Raw genomic sequence first — 21,993 nt, forward strand, 5'->3', positions numbered from 1 at the left:
ATTTGTTGCACGGGTGGCATCCTATCACAGTTCCATGCTGGAATTCACTGAGCTCCTGAGAGCGACTCATTCTTTCACAAATGTTTGCAAAAAAAAAAAAAAAAAAAGTCTGCATGCCTAGGTGCTTAATTTTATACACCTGTGGCCATGGAAGTAATTAGAACACCTGATTCCGATAATTTGGATGGGTGAGTGAATACTTACTCTAATACTCTCACTCACTCACTCACTCACACACACACACACACACACACACACACGTGAGTGAGTGAGTGAGTGAGTGAGAGAGAGAGAGCACTGAAGAGCAATGTCATTCTATTCTCCAAACTCAGCTAGTAACCTAAGGCAGAAGTCAATTCTTAAGAGACACAAAGGAAAATTTCAGTTGCAATTATGACAAGTAAGGTCACCGTTGTTTGTTCAGTAGTGCGTTTTTGTTTCTTCAGTTTAGAGAATGTTGTTAACGTGGGGATTTGGCAAATGAAAGGATATTCCTGATCTTTGGAACTCTGAACACCTTTAACCCCCATGGAGAAGAAAACTCATATGAAAACTATCAGTGCATGAATGAAAAGGCTTACAGTGAAATTACATCACCAAACGCTTCAACATGACAGCTCCCGCCTACTAGATTAATTAACCCCTCCTGCCAACAGCCACGACATCTGCTGCTGTTTCACCAATTAAAAACCACCCTTCCTCCAGTGAGGCGGTGCCTTTCCACACCCAGCTGTGTCCTCATGGGGCCGGCGGCACAGGACGCTGATGTCATGCACTCAGAAACAATCGCTCTCAAGGGTAACCGGTGTGTAAGCTGATCTCTGGCTTGGGGAGCCTTCTTTCCATGGATATGCGAGTTTGCCCAAAGAAGCCGAGCAGACAGTGGTATTTCGAAGACGGTCTCCGACGCCCATTGCCGAGAGGAGGTGCAAGAAATGGGATTGGGCAGCCGAGCAGGGCAGACAGACAGGCGGGAGCCTATCGGCTCAAATCTGAGCAACAGGCTTCAGCGCCATGAGCTGCCTGGTAAATTGTGGCGACAGAGACACCCGTCACTTCCCGCTGGTGTGCCTGCCTCTTTACGCTTGGACCGTGGGAGAGGAGAAGAGGACGGCACTGTGTTTGATTTAATCCTCGCCGTGTTATTCCTTCCTGTCTCTCCTCCATATTATTAGCAACCCTTCAGTAGCCTGCGCTACCATAATTACAGCAGCAGAAAGGGCAGCGGAGAGGAATGACACAATGGCTCATCACATGACCCCCGCTGCCACCCCCCCCCCCCCCCCCACCCTCTCCCACTCAGATTGTGTTCTGAGTGCATTCATAGCACAGGATCTGATGAGCATGGTACCTGTGCAGCACGCCACGAGTGCAGAACACACGGCCTCTCATGGGCCTGGGGTGAGAGGACAGTGGTGAGTAGCCATTTGTCTCACTAACTGCACACTACAGCAGCCGCAGCACTAATAAAGCCACAGAGCCGGCATACATAACATACATCAACCTACGATCGCATGAAACCCTTACACAGGGCACAATCTCCCTGTATAAACAATCCTGACATGGAGTCATTGGCTCACAAGCAGCAGAACAGGCTCAGAAAACATGGTTTGGCGATTAATACACCGGCTTCAGTATATTAGAAAACAGATGATTCAGATTCTCTCGTGTCTAATCTGCGCGCGCACAAAATCTCGGCGGAAATTCACAGAATGAGCGACTGCGAGCACAGCAGCCCTGTGAAATGTGTGGAAAAAAAAATCAAGCCAGCGTGAGAGTGAAAAATGCAAATGCAATGATGTGTGTCTGCATGCCAAGTCGCAGAAGTAGAGGTTGGTGTGCTGGTGACACTAGGCCAACAGCAGGCTGGGGGGGGGGGGGGGGGGGGGGGCAGTGTGACAGCTGGTGAAGGCACATGAAATGCCAGTCCTCCATGGAGGGATGTCACACCGGCATCTTCCTGCCAGGCGAGAGTACGGGGAAGAGCAAGGGCCGGCTGGCCACAAGCCCACCATGGGGCCACCTTCTTCATCATCTCTCTTCTCCCACCTCGGAATAACACACCGCATATCAGATCGGCTAGGCCAAGCAGGAGCCTGGCAAAGATATCACCGTGGAGAAGGTGGCTCTGAGGTCACTGTGATGTCAGGAGTGAGGCGGAGATCGGATGAAGCTGGCTGAGCCATTGGGGCTGCCTGACCTCTCACAGCTGACGGATCAGTATTGCGTAACATCCACAGGAATGGGAGGACCAGACTGGAACACCAAACCAATACACACAACAGTACTGAGTCTCTGCCAGACCAGGTTGTACCTCCAGAACAAGGTGCTAAAGCCAGTCCAATTCATGGCGATCTCCGGCCCCGAAACGCAGGACCATGGCGCCGACCGCACGCATGGAGGAAGCACAAGCCAAATCAATTTTCATCCCTGCGATGAGAAGCAGCTCCAACCAAGTGGCATAGCTCTGCATTTGTAAATCTGCGAATTCTTAATCAAGATCACAGCAAGGCAAAACCAGTTCTCATTAAACCACAATCAAGACAGCTGAACCTCCCAAGCCAAATTACCTGACAAAGCACATTACACAGCACATTTTACCACACATCTTATTTTACCAGACAGTTTTGGCAGGCCCAGAATGATATTAACAAGGCACGTCGTTGACAAAAGCAATAGCATCGCATATGACGAGAACGCAGGAGGGCAGAAGCCTTGGTGATCCTGGGTCTGCTGTATTCTTGGCAGGTGCAGGAATCAAGGTAAGCTGCTTAGATGTTCTTCTGCTGTCGGCCTGGAACACACTCCAAAACAGGCACGGGGACCCAGAGCTTTTAATGGAGAAAAGGACAAAGCCAAGCTGTCTTAACAGCTGCTACTGACTTCATTAAAAGCAGGCCGGCCCGTGCCGCTCTGGGGGCGACTGCGGTGTGTTCCCGGCTCTCCGCCGCTGGCATTTCAGACCAACTCCCTGCAGGGAGAGAGAGTCCACTGGGATGGTCATGGCTCCTGTTTGAAACCAATTCATCGTGGCTTCTAATAATTGGTTGTCTTGTGGTCCCCAGCTAAGACCTAATGGTGTCAGAGGACTATTAGGATGCAGGGAGGACGGCTTTGAGTAATCACCTCCTGGAAAAGCTGTGCTAGCCTCCCGAAAAGTAAACCGGCTTTAAATCCAATGCTAAGGTGCACGGACACTGTACAGGTGTCCTGTGGGTGGAAAGGCACTAAACAGAAGAGGACAGAAGAAGGGAAGCATGAAATTAAGTTTTGACCTGCAGGTTGGCTGGTTTAAAATGGTCACAGATATTGGCTGACTGGACACAAATTGCTACAGTGCAGTTATCGACACCTTAAGTGGAACTTGCCTTTTCAGTCTTTGGTTCCAAAGGATTGAAAATAGGAGGCAAACGCCGTTAGCGCACACACACATGCACACATACAATTTCCCAATTGTTACATGACCTCAGCTGGGTGTTAGAGGGAACCCAGGCACAGGAAATCGAGCCTCTCTTTCCAAAGGACCCAGAGGCTATCCGATTTCTATAATGTGAAAGCTTGGTCGTAAATCTCAAGCTGCACAAGCAGAATTGCACCAGTGCAGGACCGATCGACCCAGTCTGGCCACTGGACAGAGGAGTTGTGAGATCACCCAGCGCCTTCCAGTTGCCTAGCCAAGTGGTTGGGAGCACAGACAGAGCAGAGAGAGATGGGCTCTAAACGCTTCTCTTAGTTAACGGGGAGTGCCAGGGGTTTCAGGGAGCAGAGGGCTAATCCTGCACAACCAACCCACCATGGTCCTCTTGTTAGAGCTTGGCTAATCTCGTCCATCAGCACAATCCATTTCCACTCTGCTGATAAACTAGGGAATTCAGAGGGGACAAGCGGATTTTGCCCAATCATCTTTTTCTTAAAAAAACAATATCACTGTTGCCATCATCATCATTATCATCACATCATACCAAAAGGAAATTGCCATACATTTTTATAAACAATAAATAAATAAATAACATTTAGTATGAACAAAACTGAACTTGGTCTAAAGCTAACAGCTAAACATCAGCAGACTTCTATATTTAGTTACATAAGGGCAAGCTTTACTAAGAGTGATCTATGAACAACACTCCAGAAACAGATGATGATCACATGTGGAAAAATAATGGAGGAAAGTGCCAAGAAAGAAAAAACCACCTGCACATTTCCAATGAACTGAAAAGGCTTTTTAAGTGCATTGTTAACACCTGCGCTGGAAATGATGTCATCCTTTATTAAACATTACGGCAACATCGGCCTCTGAAATGATGACATCACAACATAGCAATGATGCTATGAAAAGATCCAGTACACAAATTTTAGACCAGACCACATTTCAGTGTTGTAAGCTTACCAAACATTCTTCTTAAAGCGGGTTGATGAATCGCAATAATATTATTAGCCAACGAATGACAACCTCTCTAGGCTCCAGTCTGCCATCACACGTGACATGTGAGTCTGCCGTTTCCTTGCTGTTCGCATCTCTCAGGCACTCCTGTCCTCTTTTAACACCGGGCAAAATAAATGAGATGCATATTGGTCATTAAAGTGATGTAATGAACCCTGACAGTGCAAGAACTAATCCTGTGGATTTCAAAGGGGGCTAAGCTGTGTTAAAGACTGCCCTGTGCTGACAGGCCAGACGCTGCAGTAAGCACAATGTGCTAGCTGCCACAGTCGGCCCATCGGTGGGGCTGAGACACGGCAGTCGCTGAGATAGGTAGGGGTGTGGTCAGGTAGGGGCGTGGCCAGGTAAGGGACTTGGTCAGGTAGGGGCGTGGTCAGTCCGAGACTTGTCACTATAGAGGAGGAGTTGGACGCCTATTCCGAACACGCCTCCAGGGACAGGTGAGAGGCACGTGCTGGATCCAGAGGTGGACAGGCACCTTCCTTTACTCTTCTCTGCACGCAGAGTCAAAAATACACCCGTGTGTGGGTGAGCAGAACCAGGCTGATCATACTGGCTCTTCACACGCACACATTAATATATACTGCAGACACTGCATGGTGGTACAGCTGACCCTGAACATGCACTGTCTGCAGTAATACCATCGTTTTACTCAGCAAAGAGATGTGCTGATCTGACTCTTAACGTTTTTTACAACAGAACCAATTGATGAGTCGGATGAGTCGGATAACGGTACATGGATCAGTAAAACAGAAGAAAATAGCACTCTAAATCAAACCAGCTGCAGTTTAGAAGAGGATTTAGCCTAGACCTCGCGGCCACAAAGGACTCCCCGGCTGGGCTGAGAGGGCGGAGAGCGAATCACGTTGCTGGAGGGCTGGTGGGAGGGGCTTCCAGCTCCTTTCGATGGTGCGTGGTGAGGTGAGCCGCAAGCTCTGCTGGTGGACAGCACCCAGTGCCAGGGAAAGCAGGCGTGTGTGTGTGTGTGTGTGTGTGTGTGTGTGTGTGTGTGTGTGTGTGTGTGTGTGTGTGTGTGTGTGTGTGTGTGTGTGCGCATGAGAACGTGCACTCGACTGCTAGAGAATTAACACCGTCCTCAACATGCAGTGCCACATGTGGCAGAACTGAGATGCCCATCGCTACTGCAGCAATGGGAGCAAAGATGAACCGAGCTGGCATGGAGAACAGAACTGGTGAATCTGAAACAAGCCAGTTTAGTGTGAACCAATATGCTGCGTATGCATGCATTGTTACATATATTCACACATGCATAATTGCACCCACACACCCACACACCCACACACACACACACACACACACACACACACACACAAAATAAGCCGGAACAGCTCTCTAGCCCAGTACAATATGAGGACAGAAATTTGTGCACGGAGCAGCAACAACACAAACCCAGGCACCGACTCAAACAGGACCCCCCGCCGCTCGGCCAGACAGGAAGGATCGTGTTAATCATGCCATACTGGATTGAAGCCGGCCCATTTGCATTCTCCTCAATGATCAGTAATTAAGCCCCTGTGTCATGGCATGGCCCACCCCGGGCACACCCTCGCAGACGGAGCAGCCCAGCCAGCTTGCTAATGCTCCGCCTCCTCCAGGAGAGGAGAGATACAGAATGGAAAAAGGATCATTTCCCTCTAATCGCCACAAAACTGGGATTACAGAGCATTACATTTTGGACACAAGGCCTTTTTTTATCTGTTTGTGGCCCAGTGCACGTAGGGAGAGCACACTGCCTGTCTGAGTCGGCATGTGTGTGTATCTCAACAATGTTTGAATACATGAGTGGAGCTGTGTGTATGATCATTTATGTCTGCCACAGATTTGCTTTTAATGTACTATGTGGCCATAAGCACAGTAACTTTACGGTTACGGTGTATCTGGTACTCAAGGGCATGTAGTACTGCAGCTGTAACATTCTGCTAAAGCTCCACCAGCTAACACACAGCATCACGCCCTCTCTTCTTTGATCAGAAGCTTTGTTGATTATATTTCTAAACATCCTGTCTACCACACTCTGCTCAAAACCAAAATCCACGTCTTGCAGAACGGCGGAGAGCAGACACAGCCTGATGCAAATCTGCCCAATTAAAGCTCATCCGAATTCACATTAGCATCAGACATCGACCAACACGTAATAACAGCACATGAGTAACGGCTCAAAGAGTAACGCCAAATGAGTAACCGTGCGGAGTCCACTCTGGAGGCGTGGCCCATCATAGGGAGGCGGAGCAGGGAACAACAGTGGAATGAAGAGGAGAACACTACGCTACGTTTCTCTGCTGGGGGGGGGGGGGGGCTCAGCTGAACTCCACTGAACGAAACAAGGTTTGGCATGGATGAGTAGCTCAGACAGCCCACGCTCACTCAGCATGCCACACACACACACACACACACACACACACACACACACACACACACACACACACACACACAAACACACATTAAAGGACAGATTAAACCAATTGTGTGCGTGGATGGAGCGCCTTCTATCTCTCCCTGTGAGCGACAGATGGGTTAGCGAGCAAAGGAGGAGCGGAGCGAGGGATGAGAAGTGCAAAGGAGGACGACAAAAGAACGGGCGGCGTGTGAGAACCTGCCAAACGCAGGGCCAAAGCGCACCCAGCTCCCAGCTATCCCACACAGCGCCATGGAGACGGTGCACAACACACGCGCACACACACAATCAGGCATCAAACAGACGGCGCTACAGAAGGTGCGGATCAGAGCGCTGTGCAAGCTTTTCCAGGTTGAAGACAGCTGACTGTAAACAGGTGCCACACACACACACACACACACAGAAGCTGAAATATTTCCCTCGCCTTTCACTGTGGCTTGTGAACCGAAGCGATAAACCCTGGAAGGTTTGTGCGGCGTCTTTCTACACCCGGCTGAAATTCTCCCCGCGTGACCCTCGCCCCTGGTGTACGACACCCACCAGTGGGCTTGGCGGCCGGCGAAAGGGATGAGGAAAGAGTTGTGTATCTGGGTCACTAGGGGCCATGCATCCCAAGTCTGCCACCAACAAAGAGGGAGCAGAGCTCTCTCTCTCTCTCTCTCTCTCTCTCTCTCTCTCTCTCTCTCTCTCTCTCTCTCTCTCTCTCTCTCTCTCTCTCTCTCTCTCTCTCTCTCTCTCTCTCTCTCTCTCTCTCTCTCTCTCTCTCTCTCTCTCTCTCTCTCTCTCTCTGTGTCCTTTCTTCTTCTTTTAATCCCTCTCTTTCTCCGTGTTTGAAGAGGAGCTGCAGTGTTGGCCGCAGCGCCGTAGCCCTGCCGCGGGGCCTGCCAGGGGGGCGGGGCCTGCCAGGAGGGCGGGGCCTCGTGAGTGCACGAGCAGCAGGTGGTCGGGAGCCGCGGGACGCAGGAGGGGAGACGGAGGAGGCGGAGACGTTGCCGCACGGAGGCGGTGCGTCAGGGTCTGGGGGGAGGAGCCGGCCAGGCCCGCCTCCTCGGAGTCTGAGGCCATTGGGCGTGTGCATGAACTTAGAAGAAAAGAAGCTGTTAAAGAGAGAGGACACGGTGTCTTTGAACACGCGGACGAGGGCGGCACATGCACGTGAGAATCAAACGTTCCTCTCAGCCCCATCAGAACACTCTGTTCGCCCGCCAGACCTCTACACCTACATCACTCACCACATTTTGCACAAACCACCTGGAAGAGAAGGAAAACAGACAGAATGAAAGAGATCGAAGAGAAAGACATCAAACGCACGTGTGTGTGTGTGTGTGTGTGTGTGTGTGTGTGTGCTTTCAAATTCAGACCTTGAATACAGACACTGGAAGAATGTGCATTTAGGTGAAATCTAATTATGTTCTCATTATCCCTTCTCCTGCGTGTGCTGGTATAGCCCCAGCTCATTACGCTGCATCTAGCCGCATTCTTCTCCCGCACCCGCCACCACCGCCTACTACTGTCCACACAGCCTAATCAACACATATGTACTGAATACCGCCTCACAGTACAGTAAGACACACATGCACAACTCTTTGTAGAGGTACACCACATTTATACAGACACATGGTACACACTCAGCATATCAGCAGCAGGTCTGCTACTGAGATCTATCCATCCATCCATCCATGCATGCATCCATCCATGCATCCACTCTATATGCACCCTTGAAATCAAACTCACAACCTTAGATCTACGGACACCTTGGTCTACTGGGTCTAGGCAGTGAGCTAGGAGGCATGTGTGTTGAACAGCAGGAGATGTGTTGTGCTCTGTAAATTGTATTCTTACTCAAAGGTCTGACGTCTAGAACCCCGTCATTCCCCGGGGACTCACCTTGAACGTGCGGTGAACGCAGTGTGAACACGCTAACCTTGTAGCTTTTCGCCCAGAAAAAGACCGTCAGCATGACTGAGCTGACTGAGTCAGAGAGGGAGCCTACACTGCTCTTCCTGCCCACCACACTGCACACGTCTGTCTGCCCCGCGTGGCTTTCAGTTAAGCCACAGTCTTCCGGAAGATCAGAATACATTACACTCCAGCATCTGTGTCACTCACCAGTCAGGCTGCATGCAATCATAGCAGTAGTTGGTGGATTGTGTGTGTGTGTGTGTGTGTGTGTGTGTGTGTGTGTGTGCACCCTGCTCATAATTACCTTCAGCCCAGTGGGTCTCATTAGTGGCTGGGCCAGTGTGTGTGTGTATGCGCATACACACACACGAGCACTTGGGCCAGGTCGTGTCATCGACTCCTTGGCCCCCCAGCAGCATGGGGTCTCATAGACACCACTGAACCACAGCCCACGATCAATGGCCGTCTGCAGCTGTGTTCTGAAATAAAGTCCCGTCTGGATTAATGTCCGTAATGGACCCTGTTTTAAGGAGCCTACTGAGAGCAGCTCCGTGTTAGCTGAAGCTTGTACATAACTCTCCGGAGGACCTGTCAGGAACCATCCCATGCGTGGTCACTCTCTCACACTCTTTACAGACTCATTCACTTTCTTTTGACCTCTGAGCTCCTGGCTCCTCCCCCTGGTGATAGCTGACCACTTAGCAATCAGTGACCTGGACGCAGTAGTGACCCCGACCTACGGGTACGCTCAGCAAAACTGTTCAACTAAAAAGACTGAATAATTCTTTTTTTTTTTTTTTGGTTAAAGGAAATATGACAATGGATATAACTATTTTGAAATATGACAACATATTAAAAGATGTGCTCTCTAGGCCTTTCTGGGGATGTGTGGTATATGTTATTAGCGTGGCTGAGAAACCAACATACTCATTACAGGGCTGAAAGCACATGTGAACACGTATGACAAACAGATGAATTGCTGCCAACACAGCAAGCAGACAACAAGTGCCAAGCATGTCAACGTCAAATGAAAAGCACAATCTGGATTATCTCAGTATTTTTTAACTGTAACCCTTCAGGATTCTCCGGCCACAGTCAGTCATTCATCAGCTCTGCGTAATCTCCTCTGTAGAACACTTTCCTACAAACACGGAACTAGAAAAGAATGCAAGGTCAAAGCATGGAGTTCCTGTCAAAACCCTCAAAGTAGCATGAAGCAGAGCTCAGACGGGTCCGACCCGATGCCCTTATCTGGTGACGTCTGATCAAAGAGCCGCAGTGCAAGAGTGTAAGCCAATAACTGCACACGCCAGGACGCAAAGGCGTACTCTGACCTGCCAGACTTTACATCCCGATTTACATCTCAGCTAAATGAAGCTCCAGTTACAGCACAAACATTAAAAGTGGACAGTGTGTGTCAATAAAGCATGACACATTTGAGCCCCAGACCTTAAAGGATTGTCCATACCAACTTGTTATATCAAAGTGAAATGAAATGAGCTCAAGTATGTTTTGGACAAAGGATGTTAAAATGTTTTCCCTATCCATAGATTTTGTATTTATTAGCATAAACTCTGCTGAAGGTCTACATGTGTATATGCCTGTTTGAACAACAGTGGCTTTAGGAACAAATGTGTGTATATTGTGGATGCTAAATAAGTTGAACAGTCCTGAAGGATCTTGTGGCAGACTGGCTACACGCACACGCACACACACACGCTCACACACATGCAAGCACACAATGTATTACCTATTGATCCAAAACGTGATGCATGGATTTGTTATTGAAGACATAGCTCGGACAGGCATCACACGATGAGTCTGCAGGGGGCCCCACACACACCCTGCCCAGGGCAACCCTCACAGTGTTCATCTAGGTGTGGACAGAGTCAAACAGATTGATCTCATTATAAAAACACTGACTGCACAGATCGCCCAGTTGCTGGCGTCCCCTGGACTTGGTGCAGTGAGTAATTAAATAAGAGGTTTGTAAGCTCTTGCAATAATTTCATTCAATTATCTTCTTCTTAATATGGCCCGGTCCCCAGGGTCAAACGTCTCCTTCTGTCTGCAAACCATATTAATCTAAGGGAACCGTTGGGATACTTACACTGCTATCTTGCGGTGAAAAGATCAAAAACATCACACTTGAAGTACTATGTTTGGACGTGATCAGCTGAACAACCAGTGAACAGATGTGACTGTAACTGACAGAGACACATCAGTCAACTCATTTGTGCCAATTTGTGACTGACTGGTTTTATCTCTCATGCACTTCATCACTCTCCAAAAGTAACGTGCTGAATTTTCAGCTAAATAGAAGAATAAATTAAATAATGAATGAATGAATCAATCAATCAATCAATCGAATGTGGAAGAAAAGCACTCGGGTGGTTTTTAATGGCCTCTACTGGACAGATAAAATGACTTTCCCCGAGGGTGGTGGCCGTGAGCTCGTTTTCTTAAATGAACTTCATGTTCCAAAATGCTCGGCTGGATTCTCCTTCCCTCGTCCGCAGACAGAGGACTTGCAGCCTTAGCAGAACATGGTTCTCCAAAGCTGGGCACCCCCCCCATTAGCCCCGTCCCACACGGACGCGGGGTGAGGTGGACAGCACCACCTAGCAGTGCGGGACGAGTCGCTGGCGAAGCTAGAAGTCTGAATTACCTCCATCAGTTCCATCACCCTGGGGAAACGGAAAGCAGGCAGAAGTAGACAGAGTGGCTAAGTGACAGCACAAGTCCTCAGCAGCGGGAAGATATTTTGCTATCTTTAATATTTATGAACAGCAGAGGAGGCAGAAGGGAAAATAATTAATCAGAGTAACTGTGATGAATTTTAATTAGCGCTGAATCTCCCGCTCATTTGCTTTTGTCTACATTTGCTTTGCCTAAGGATGAAAGAAGAAAAAAAAACACACACAAAAAAAAAAACATAAATGAGTGAAAAAAAAGACAATTAGTCAGGAGTTCTGTGTTTAACCCTGAGTCTGTGTATGGTGGAAGGATCCAGGTGTGCGGGTGTGGGCCGTTCGTAGTCATACTGGGTGCTGCGTGGGGCTGGACTGGCGAATGGAGAGGAGCACGTGGGTTACAGGAGACGTGGCGGTGTGGCCGTTGGGGGAGGGGCCTGACGGAGGCGTGAGATAAAAGCACGTCCGCTGTCAGGTGCCGTCATACAGACACCCTGTTCACGTGTTATGGAACGAGCTTCTTTTCCATAACTCTGCTCATCTCCAACTGTACAAATCCGTCTCAGACGGTAATTAAGTGTATGATGACAATTTATTTTGCATGTCAGAAAATAAAAATGCCCATTAGCATTCAGTGAATCCACATGCAGAGATGAACTCCACACTAAAATGAGTGGATCCAGGCGATACTGCTACTGGGAACCAGTGGGACTGGGAAAGGAAGCCAGAAACAGCTATTACAAACACACAACAATGAACATGTCCCTCTATCTAAAGCGTCTGTGGAAATGAAGGATGTGTCGTTGTTACCATGCTGGGCCGGCACTTGGGTTAGACCACTAATGTAATTTGCATACTTAGATATAAAGACAATTTACTGCAGTAGCTTCTGCAATGATTTACGAGTTGAAGACATATGGAAAAGATATATGATTGTCTTGGTGCCCACACAACCCATAAATCACCCGTTTCAATCTAGACTATATGATAAGAAGTAAATAGCGCTTTAGATCTAGAAGTATGGGACGTTTTGTGAGATGGTCAACTTCTGACTGGTTCATTCACTTGGGTAAAGTGCAAGTGTCGATCACAAAAAAACAGGAGGAGAAAAGCAAAAGGCAGAGGGACTGAAGTGGGTCCACACACAGTGCCATTCCCACACATACTTGTTTGGTGTCGGGGCCCGGCGGCTCCTAGGAAACCTTTGTGCGTCCGTTTCTACACCTCGCTGTCGGCCTGCAGCTGTTTCAACAGAGGACACAGCCTCCAGACGCCACACAGCACAACGGGGACACGAGTGTGTCGGGGGGCACAAGAGAGTGACGGACGATGGGTGGCCCGAATCACTCTGCCACGCCCTCGCCCTACACGCCCATGTCTGACGAGGAGCTGGACTCGGCGCCAGCAGCGTTTTTGATAGGTTCTTTGGGCCACACTGGGCAAGATCCAGGACCTGAACTGTAAGCCACACTATGCCATTCAAAACGTGTCGCACAGTATGTAATTTCCATTCATAAAGTCACCATGGCGATAATCTGTGTAGCTGGGTCAACTTACCACTGAGGTAATTTGAAAACCAATCAAAATCGACATGTAAATGAGGTTATACATATTAAAAACCCACACCCTGTGACAGATGACTGACTAACGCCGAATGTGAGACCAGCGGTACACTGAAAAAAAAGAAGCCAATTGCATAAAAATGTAATAAATTTGTAACTTTCACCAAGACGGGAACAGCGTGGTTGCACAGAGTTGATGACTGCATTACATCTGAATCATGACACAGCAGTAAAGCTGTATCTATCTTCAGTCTATATCTGTTTAGAGTTTCGCTTTCTGTTAAACCTAAATTAGATTTTTATGCAGAAAGCCTGTGGTTTCCTGAGATCCTATTTCAAGCATCTCATCTTCCTGTCCCTGAAGTCCTACAATTGCAGCTGCAACATTTGACACTCATTCATTCCTTCACTCCAAACAGACCAAAAACAGGCACGTTAACTTTCAAAAGATTTCAACAGCATTTTTCAATTAGCTAAAATATTTTTGTTGGTGGCGTACATGCGTAATAGAACATTGTTAGAGAAAAGTCCTCTGTCTGCCTGGATGTTTTCCATCAGACGGCCCGTGTTGTAACGGTGTTCTGTGGTGACTCGTCAACATCTCACGTAAATAAGGTCAAATAGGACCACATATCGTGCAACAATTAAAGTCTGCTGATCAATAACATCGATGAATGAGGAAATGTGTTGTTTGCTTTTAGAAAGCACCATTTGCTGTTAATGTCACATTAAATCTGCCGCTAGGTTTTATGAGATTTGTCTGTCTCACTCTCTTTTTCTTTCAAACATACAGCTCAACTGCCTTGTAATTATGAGATTTACATCATGGTCCCATTAACAACTGAATGAGCAGGACCCACACACTGTCTAACTCCAGCAAGACCCACACACTGATTAACTCCAGCAGGACCCACAACTTCAGGACCCGCACACTGACTAACTCCAGCAGGACCCACACATTGACTAATTCCAGCAGGACCCACACACTGGCTAACTCCAGCAGGACCCACACACTGGCTAACTCCAGCAGGACCCACACACTGACTAACTCCAGCAGGACCCACACATTGACTAATTCCAGCAGGACCCACACACTGGCTAACTCCAGCAGGACCCACACACTGGCTAACTCCAGCAGGACCCACAACTCCAGCAGGACCCACACACTGGCTAACTCCAGCAGGACCCACAACTCCAGCAGGACCCACAACTGCAGCAGGACCCATTCACTGACTAACTCCAACAGGACCTCCACTAAGCTCAGCAGCTACTGCACAGCCTGTAATTCACTTAGCAAACTGATGAACGCGGTACAGCACAATACTCACATATTACTCATCTCAAAAACCAGCCTGTGGAGATGACCGTTATACGGCTCATTTTATGTGCTTTTAAGGCAAGGTGCACAATAAGGTTTCACTGTGTGAGGCTTCAACACAAGAGCACTGTAATACGTTTTGCTGCACCGCGCCTTCTAGACTGTTTATGAGACGGCCACAGAAACCATTAGTCTGCAGCCCTTAGTGCGAATGTGACTGGCTGAAGAGCCCGATGAGCAGGTGAGACGGCGGCGTCTGGGGACTGATTCACTGGGCATGATTGTGAGAGGCGCCTAGTAAACCAGGCTGTGCAGTCCCTCCCCGCGGGGCTGGAACCACCGGCAACACTTGGACTACGACAAGCCCGGGTCTCGAACAGCAGCGGGAGTCCCAGTGGGCCGTTCACAAGAGCAAGATGGAGAGAGAGAGTGAGAGACATGAAGGAGGGAGAGAGTGAGGGAAGAATGAAGAAAGGCAGGGGGTGAGAGATGAAGGCGGGGAGGGGGGGGTGATACAGTAGAGCTGAATCATGCAAGGCTGTAACATATTCTTCATTGCTTTGGCTGAGGTCCCAAAATCCGCCTCACAGTTCACACACACACACACACACACACACACACACACACACACACACACACACACACACACACACACACAGACACACACACACACACACCCGAAAAGCCCAGCGAAAGCAATCAAAGGATGCTAAATGGTGGTTACGGCTTGTGTGCAGGATCCTGTGACGCCAACAAAGACATCAGAGATGGATGAAGCAGCCTGCTTATCCAATGCAAATGTGCCTGCGCCTCTCCAACCTTCCCACCCGCACAGATACACACACACAGATACACACACACAGATACATACAACCACACACAAATAAAACCTCCTTGTTCTTGCCTTGGCTGGATCTGAGATCAAAAAGCGATGAACACCCAGCATAAATAAGGTCAGTGTTTGACAGACTGGTCAATAGACGTGTGGAAGGGAGCGTGCAGGGAGTGAGAGAGCCCTGATTTACAGCCACATTTGCATTGGTCCAGCCCCTGGCCAGCCCTCTGCTCACCACCTGATCACCATCATCTCCCACAACCTGGGAGGGTCATTTAAGGGCATCAACAGGTATCGATTCGGATCTGAATTCCGCTTCTGAAGAGACACAACTGAACAATCAGTAGCAGAACAAACAAAGCAGCACTTCGAGGACGTATTTGGGGCAACGTTAAATACGAAACAGTTGCGACGCAGTCAGGGACAGAGGTGGAGAGGCGGGCAGGAGAGGAGAGGAACGCACGGACAAACGCCACCACGTGCGCCCGAGCAGCAGCTCCCGTACGCGCCGGGCTGGGAACCCGAGGACTCGCTCTAATCATGCATGGAGACGTGGCTATTGAGGAAGTGTCAGACCGGGTCCAAACAGGAGCTACGCTTTTACACAAACATGGAAATAAAGGAGGGAGAGGAAGCAGGGGGCCCCCCAGATGACAGAGAGAGAGAGAGAGAGAGAGAGAGACACAAAGCGAGAGAGAAAGAGCACAGCAGAACATTTTAAGAAGAACCTTGGAAGGGAAAAAGTGACTGAAGGCGTGTGAGAGGAGAGGCTCCTGAAAGCAGGTCACAGGCTCCAGATAAACAGCCCTGTGTGAGGCACGACCCCCTCGCTCACAAGCAGATGCTCGGTGTCTGGATAAGCACTCATTGTTTGGGCCTTCCATTGTCTTGAGCTAATCAACAGAAGCATGAACCCCAGGGCCTCTTGGCGCGGCTCTCAGGGGCCCACGCAGTCAACACGCGGCCCCACGTCCACCTTCCTGAACCACAAATCAACCCCGCACTTTTCTCAGCATTAATTTCTGCTCGTGTCCATGCTCCCAAGAATATGTCAAACTCCCTCTCTCCTTTTCCATCTTTTTATCTTGTTTTCCATTTCTCTCTCCCTCCCTCCCTCCCTTTTGTCTCTCTCTCTATCACTCTCTCTCTCTCTGCCTTCCTTTCAGAGCAGGTGGGCATCAGTGGTGATCGTGCGTGTCTGTTCACTGGGTCATGTGTACTCAATAAAAAGGATGAAAGACGCGACATCAAAGAGAGGGATATGCGAGTGGTGTAAAACACGTGTGCGTGGTCACATGACCAGGATGAGGACACGCAGCAGGTGTGTCTGCACCCCCCACATGATCACTCCTAGCTCGGGCTCCTCCCTGAAGGAAAGCAACAATCAGTACATTCCTCATGTCTACCTGTCTATGCATCTCCAGCCCATCGGTGGAGGGCTGCACTTTGGCAGAAGGAGACTCGCAGCACTCCCACACCCAGATCCTCCCCTCAGGCACTGCTGACCAAACCCCACAGAGGGCGCGGCGACGGCTAATGAGAAGGACACTCGATGTTGTTGTGTCATTCTCTCATGCGGCCTTTGTGACGCATGCACAAACACACCAGTTCCTGTAGCATGCACAAACACACCAGTGTTCCTGTTGGGGAGGCGTTAGTCATGAATTAAATCTTCAGCTTGCATGCGGTACACAGTTCCAGGAGCTCCTTTTGGGATAAATTCAACAAAGTGAAGGACACACTTAGGGAAAATGGATTATGGGTAAATAAATAAATAGGAGAGTCACATTAAGATTTTTTTTTCTAATCTGGGGAGGGATTAGGTGCCGACACCTCACTAGGAACTGGGGCAAATCACACAGTGCTGGGATTAACTTAACTAGGGCTTTGTTATCGGGGAGGAATGAAAAAATGATGTTTCTGGTGACAGGTACAGAGCTGTGTGTGAAGAACCCGCCTCTTCTCCTGGCACGTTTAGCCCAGGCACCTGTAGCCTTCCTACGATGGGGGAAAGGTAGAAGAACGTGTGAACGAGAGCCAGGAGAGAGAGACAAGGCGCTATCTGATATTAGCTGGCTGGTGTGCATGGCTGGGCAGTGGGCTCCAGGCAGTCGGTCTGCATCTGGGAGCTCATCCTCCCACTGCAGCGCCCCAGGCCGTGCCACAAACACCCAGGCGTATAGGACCGGAGGAACCGCATTACTGCAAGAACAAACTATTAAACCTGCCAAATCATACAACCTTCACGCTCTTCCCCGTGTGCCACATCTTCCTCTCATACTCGCAACGAATATGTAAACAACAAGAGCCATAAATCACAACACCAGCCGGGTGCAAATCAATAGCTGGTCAGAGACACGGTCACATGCTGCAAGAGATGGCTGGATTTATATTAACGTTTGTATCCTGCACATGTACGTTTGTGTGTGTGTGTGTGTGTGTGTGTGTGTGTGTGTGTATTTCAGGAGAGCAGACACAACCCCTCCTGGTCATAAATGTGTCCCCATTCAAGGAAAGCATTATGTGGTCCCACCCTGAGGAAAGACCAGCTCACAGTCCTGAGTATTTGCTGGGAAAGCCGTGTAACGAAGAAGCTGCAAAACAGAGTGAGGGGCTCCTGTTTCAGAGACACGTCCCTGTGCCAAACTCACAGGCATAAACACCCAAACCCTACATTAGAGGCACAGACACTAAATAGATGATGATGATGATGAACACAGGCAGAGAAGGGGCTGGTTCACAACCCTTTCAACTCACACCAGTTAAAAACACAACCAGAACTTCAGTGAAGAACTACAGGAGGTTTTCAAAGAACGTGCTTGCACTAAGGAAGCCTTGCGGCAGGAGCTGACCTTAGCTATAATTACGACAGAACTTCAGCTCTATTCCCTTTTCCAACACAATTTACCCACCTTTGTAGAAAACATCCCCTTTCACACAAAGCAAGTCCCCCTACTCTACAGGCTACACATGATCACTGCAGTAAATAACTGTAGCTCATATGACCGTTTAAACAACGAGTTCCAGGATCCTGTGAGCGCAACTCCTGATGAAGCCAGCAGATCCTGGCTCAAGATGACATCAACATTCATCTTCTTCAGTACGATGCAGGGTTAACAATGCTACCACACAGTGTCTCGACTAGTTAAAACTTCAAAAGTTCTTGCTTGTCGCAACAGGTAACATCTGTAGTCGTGTATTTGAAACCTTTCATTCTGTCATCTATACGAAAGACTAGACGCCATGTGCTGTGACCTGTCATCAGTGTGAGGAGGTAGGGTTCACACTCGTGGCCGCGCGATCCGGTGACAGGAGATCACATTACAGTGCAAGCACCTCATCATCATGCTGGGTGTCCATGGTTTCCTTCCAGTAGCCTAATTGTTCTTATGGTGACACTGAGTAATTATCGCCATGAAGAAGGCTGTTGCCTAACAGCAAAGACAGAAGGAGTGAGGTGAGGAGAATAGGGAAATGCAGTCAGAGATCATACTGCTAGCCTTTAGGTACAACCTTTCAGTAGAATGTTGGTGTCAGATTTTTCTACATTTTACAAGTTTTAGAACATTTTTGTGTGTATGTGTGTGCGTGTGTGTGTGCGTGTGTGTGTGTGTGTGTGGGCGCACATTTGTCTGTGCAATCTTAGCCTAAATTAGGAAAATGTGATTGAAAATGTATTAGCCAGGCTCTGAGCACACAACGTCATAGCCAAATGACAATAGATAACCGAAGCACACAAGGGCAGTGGTAGCTGTGAGCTTGCATGTCCTCTTACTTTACTAGAACAATGAGATTCATCCCCTATGAATCTGCTGCTCCTTCTACAGCACACCCATCTTCCCAGAGTCTTTCTCTCAAAGGACTCAAAATATTCACCCGTAGAAAAGAAAATGGATTATTTCTCCGACCTTTGACCTTGTAGGATATATCCCATTTGACTGCAGTTTTGAGACATGGGCAGGAAAAGAAAGAGAGAGATAAAGTGAGGCAGACAGATAGAGAGACAGAGAGCGACCGAGGAGAAATGAGGAGTGGTGAGATTTGACACTTCTGTTTCCGTCTCTCATAAGACTCAGTGAAACAGAGAAGCATGAAATGTGTTGTGAAGCCTCATCGGTGAGTGCGACCTGCTCCACTTCCTCCACTCTCACACACTGGCTGGCAGGCACGCAGCCAGGGAAACATACATGCTAATAATAATCATTTCAGTGCCACCCACCTGATGACCCCTGATATATAACACACCCTCATGCCCACAGATTTCCCACCATTAAACTCAACATGGCTATTAGAGAAGTACAGTCTGAAAGATCTAATGAGCAGCATCAATAAAGCTTTATGTGAAACTAAATACGTTTCAATCAATATGCTTTGATCTTTTCCATAAGCTTTAAGCGCCGGTCTGGGCGAGATCAGGAGCCCGTTTGTCATGAAGTCACTCAGAAAGGAGAAGACAAAATCTTCATACAGTCTCTAAACACAAGCTACCCTTAACAGAGTAAGGCTGAGGAAAGAAATACAGAGGAAAAAAGGAAAAAGAGACAGGGAGAGACTGAGTGTGAGTGTGTGTGTGTGTGTGTGTGTGTGTGTGTGTGTGTGTGTGTGTGTGTGTGTGCGCGCATGTGTGCCTGTGTTCTGAAGTGTTGCTACAGCCGTCTCTATGGGCAACCAAAGAAGAATCCCTCCACCTCTCCGAGTAGTCTGTGTCTGAGAGCAAAGCACAAAACCTCCATCCTTGAGGAATTATTTTAATTCCATGTCTTTGTAAATACGGAAGAGCGTGATGCCGAGGAGACTGAGAGGGGGGCTTTCACAGAGCTGATAACCCAACACAGTGCCCCCCGAACAGGGAGCAGAGCCGCATAAGCACTGGGTGCTGGAGATACGGAGTGAAGGAAGGCAGCACGGCACCCATCGTAGATCAGTGTTAACTATCCTCACCCACGCCAGCAGGTCACTGTGGTTGCAGAGCTGAACTCAGAGGGCAAGCAAGCTGGCAATGCCACCTGATGGGAATGTCCACGCATTATGCTTCAGGGTTTTGAGAGTTTTTTGTTGGTTTTTTTCTGCTGTTGGTGCTTTAGAGCCCGGGGTGGCTTAAAAGAAGATGAGTGTTGGCAGCTGGTATGCAATGAAACGCAGGCCCGGGGGGCAACTTACTGGCAACCCATCGTGCCAGTCAGGTATTAATGGCCAGCATGATACCCTCATGCCCTCCAAGACATGTTAAAGTGAGGAGGTTTCATTTTCCTGCTTTAAAAAGCTAAGATAATTGTGAACTAAACTCACTCAACTAAACTAACTCAGAGTGAACTAAAAAGTGATATTGTTTTGTAAACAGGGCTTGAAAGATACCAGAAATTATTTAAATGTCTACCCGAGTAGTGCAATATTTAATGTTTTAATCTATTTAACATACTAATAAAAAGTGTTATGTTGAGTTAAGCTTCAATAACCTCCCCACACAAAATCCCATTGCCTGGGCCCCTCAACAAAACCCCATAATCCACGGAGTCCATGAACTTCACCTCAAGCAAGCCATAAGCAATCAAACTTCTCTGTGACACTTTTGAACCCAGCAAAGCCCGTCAGGGCTCGGACGACCGCCACGACGGCACACTGGCCCAATCTCGCTGGAACTAAAGTCCCAGCCCCCGTCGTTAGGCAGCGGGCGACTTACGACAGTTCTCCTCGTCGCTGTTGTCGGAGCAGTCGTCGTCGTCGTCGCAGCGCCACGGAGTGGGAATACACCTGCCGTTGTTGCACTCAAACTGCCCCGTTTCGCAATCCGTCTTGGTCCCTGCAACAAAAGCGAGCACTTTTAGAGGATCAGCACCGTCCACGGTACTTCTCTCCTCCACGAAGGAATAAGGAGCCTGGTGGATGTCACCCACCACCAGCGTGCAGTCCTGGATCTTATACATGACGTGTCCGACCACTGATGTTGATGTTGTTTCCTAAATAAGATGCGGTGCGGTAAAGCGATGCCGGCTCGATGGTCCACGTAACAAAAACACACGCACACTGCGACTTACGCGGATCCATCACTTAACTACATGAGTTTATCTGTCTCGTATGTGAATAACTAGCGCGCGATCACGTTAAGAGCAGGAAGCACGCACACGTGAACGCGGCACACGGTGCCCGTTGTTTCTCCGTCTCGGGCTGTCAGCCCGCCTGCGCTTTATTCCTAACCGAATTAAAATGAATCTAAATCACCACTTGACTGAGAATATTTTCACTTCCCCAACACAATTACTTATAATCGAGTTGTGAACGAGGAGTCATCCGCGCCGGTTCCGGCTCGCCTCCGCATTTCCTTGAGCGTGCGGCAATAATTCTCAAGTTCTGACAATAACGACCCACCTTCCGTATGAAGAACCTCCATGAGTAACACATGTAAGAGTAGCAGCTGTCCTATTCCCGACCTCATTCTTCAAGACGTGGACGCTGCGTTCATTCGAAGTGTGTGTATATATAAAGAAGCGCGTGGCCACAGTCTCCTCCGTCCGCTCGCGAGCCAGTGCGCTCGCTCGCGCTCGCCACGGCTTCAATACACCCGTTTGAACTGGTGACGACACCGTGGAGGGGCGGGGCCGCGCGGTAACTGTAGACGCAGCGGTGCGCGCAGCTGGAGAGGTAATCCGTATATTACAGTACTAGACAATCTGATGGAGGATGTGATGTTTGCAATAAGCCAATGAGGAAGATGGACCTCGCGCCGCAGTAATAACTTTCAGGGCTATTTGTGATATTGTTGAGATGTTTTTAATATAGTCTGTAGAAGATAGCAGTTCAAATAAAGAGGATAGTTATACAATAGTGG

At 48.7% G+C, this 21,993-nt stretch overlaps 1 protein-coding gene across 7 annotated transcripts in view; it reads right to left on the bottom strand.

Annotated features, from left to right (window-relative positions):
* The window catches only part of lrp8 (low density lipoprotein receptor-related protein 8, apolipoprotein e receptor), a 115,666-nt gene extending 93,941 nt beyond the window's left edge, over positions 1–21,725 (bottom strand). For 5 of the 7 annotated variants that reach the window (XR_013132808.1, XM_077014812.1, XM_077014810.1 and 2 more), the window contains exons 1-2: positions 21,534–21,725; positions 20,848–20,967 (exon numbers count right to left, since the gene is read on the bottom strand). Coding sequence is in view for 6 of the 7 variants with exons in the window: in XM_077014812.1 (XP_076870927.1) it covers positions 20,848–20,967; positions 21,534–21,600 (187 nt within the window). In the remaining variant the exon portion in view is untranslated. The remainder of the gene's footprint in view (positions 1–20,847; positions 20,968–21,533) is intronic. The other 2 variants (XM_077014815.1, XM_077014813.1) reach the window with 1 other exon arrangement.
* Positions 21,726–21,993: the final 268 nt, after the last annotated feature.

Source organism: Brachyhypopomus gauderio, chromosome 8, assembly GCF_052324685.1.
Source record: "Brachyhypopomus gauderio isolate BG-103 chromosome 8, BGAUD_0.2, whole genome shotgun sequence".
NCBI classification, from domain to species: domain Eukaryota; kingdom Metazoa; phylum Chordata; class Actinopteri; order Gymnotiformes; family Hypopomidae; genus Brachyhypopomus; species Brachyhypopomus gauderio.